This window comes from Aplysia californica, unplaced genomic scaffold, assembly GCF_000002075.1.
Source record: "Aplysia californica isolate F4 #8 unplaced genomic scaffold, AplCal3.0 scaffold01053, whole genome shotgun sequence".
Lineage (NCBI taxonomy): Eukaryota > Metazoa > Mollusca > Gastropoda > Aplysiida > Aplysiidae > Aplysia > Aplysia californica.
This window is the reverse complement of record NW_004798323.1, coordinates 8,097-9,332: the sequence shown is the minus strand read 5'-3', so window position 1 is coordinate 9,332 and position 1,236 is coordinate 8,097. Positions and strand designations below refer to the sequence as shown.

The window sequence follows — 1,236 nt, the reverse complement described above, 5'->3', positions numbered from 1 at the left end:
ACAACACCACCTGTGATGGGATATGTGGGGGGATATGTGGGGGGATATGTGAGAGAAGGTGGTCAGGAGTTGACACAACACCACCTGTGATGGGATATGTGGGGGGATATGTGAGAGAAGGTGGTCAGGAGTTGACACAACACCACCTGTGATGGGATATGTGGGGGGATATGTGGCAACAGAAATAGTTAGAGGACGGTTGTAGATGAATGACTATATTGGGTTTGGTGTACGTGACAATTCTTTGTCATATCGACAGGCCGAAGGGCTAGAACCCAGAAGGCTGCTGGATCGGAAAAGTCAAGTAGGTAAAGGAAAGTATGTGTACGTGCAAACAGAGACAGGCCGGTGGTAGATGAACGATGAGATTGTGTTTGCGTTTACGTGGAAATAGAAACAGAAACAGGACGGTTACAGATGAACGATAAGATACGAGAGAAAGTCAGCAATGTAAACAAGTACATTGTACCTCAGTCGTTAAAAAAAAGTTTTAAGAATATTATAATTATAGGGAGCTCCTAAATTAGAAACACGACTTTGCTAGCAGATATTTTTCTACTAAAATTTGGGCAGAAAATAACGAAAACAGAACGAAAAAACGACTACATGCATATTGCAGGATACTTGATCAAATTAAAACGGCTTAAGAAAAGAAAAGAGAATTCATTACAAGTACACAAACTTTACCAAAATAAAACAATTTTTAAAAAGGGAAAAAGGATTCATGATAGGCAGGTTGTTAAACATACTTTATCAAAATAAAACATCAACAAAGCAAAGAGAATTCATTCCAGGTAGGTTGTTAGGCATGACTTTTCAAAACAAAAAGACATCAAACAAACTTCATACAAATTAAAAAAAAACCCAACTTCAAACAAACAAACAAACAAACAAACAAGCAAAGAAAAACAACATTAAAAAATCCCCAATGACCGACCTTGAGCTCCAGAAAGGCCAGTCTCCTCCCGATACACTGACGGGGTCCGAACCCAAACACCAGGAACTCTATCCCATCTGACGTATTAGTCTGCCCAGCCCCAGGGGAGAACCGGTCCGGGTCGAACGAGTCCGGGTCCCGCCAGTACCCCGGGTCTCTGAGGACTCGGTTGATCCGGATGTACACACACGAGTCTTTGGGGATTGTGACGTCACCACACCTCATCGTCTGCTCGGCCTGCCTGGTCACGGCGGGGGCGGGCGGGAACAGACGGAGCGTCTCTTTGATCACCTGGGGGG

General features: G+C 43.7%; 1 protein-coding gene across 1 annotated transcript in view; it reads right to left on the bottom strand.

The window, feature by feature from the left end:
* Window positions 1-62: 62 nt before the first annotated feature.
* The window catches only part of LOC101846931 (cytochrome P450 3A5-like), a gene marked incomplete at its 5' end in the record, with an annotated part of 6,047 nt that continues 4,873 nt past the window's right edge, over window positions 63-1,236 (bottom strand). The window contains 2 exons of the mRNA XM_013089804.1: window positions 63-146; window positions 938-1,228. Coding sequence (XP_012945258.1) covers window positions 63-146; window positions 938-1,228 — 375 coding nt within the window. The remainder of the gene's footprint in view (window positions 147-937; window positions 1,229-1,236) is intronic.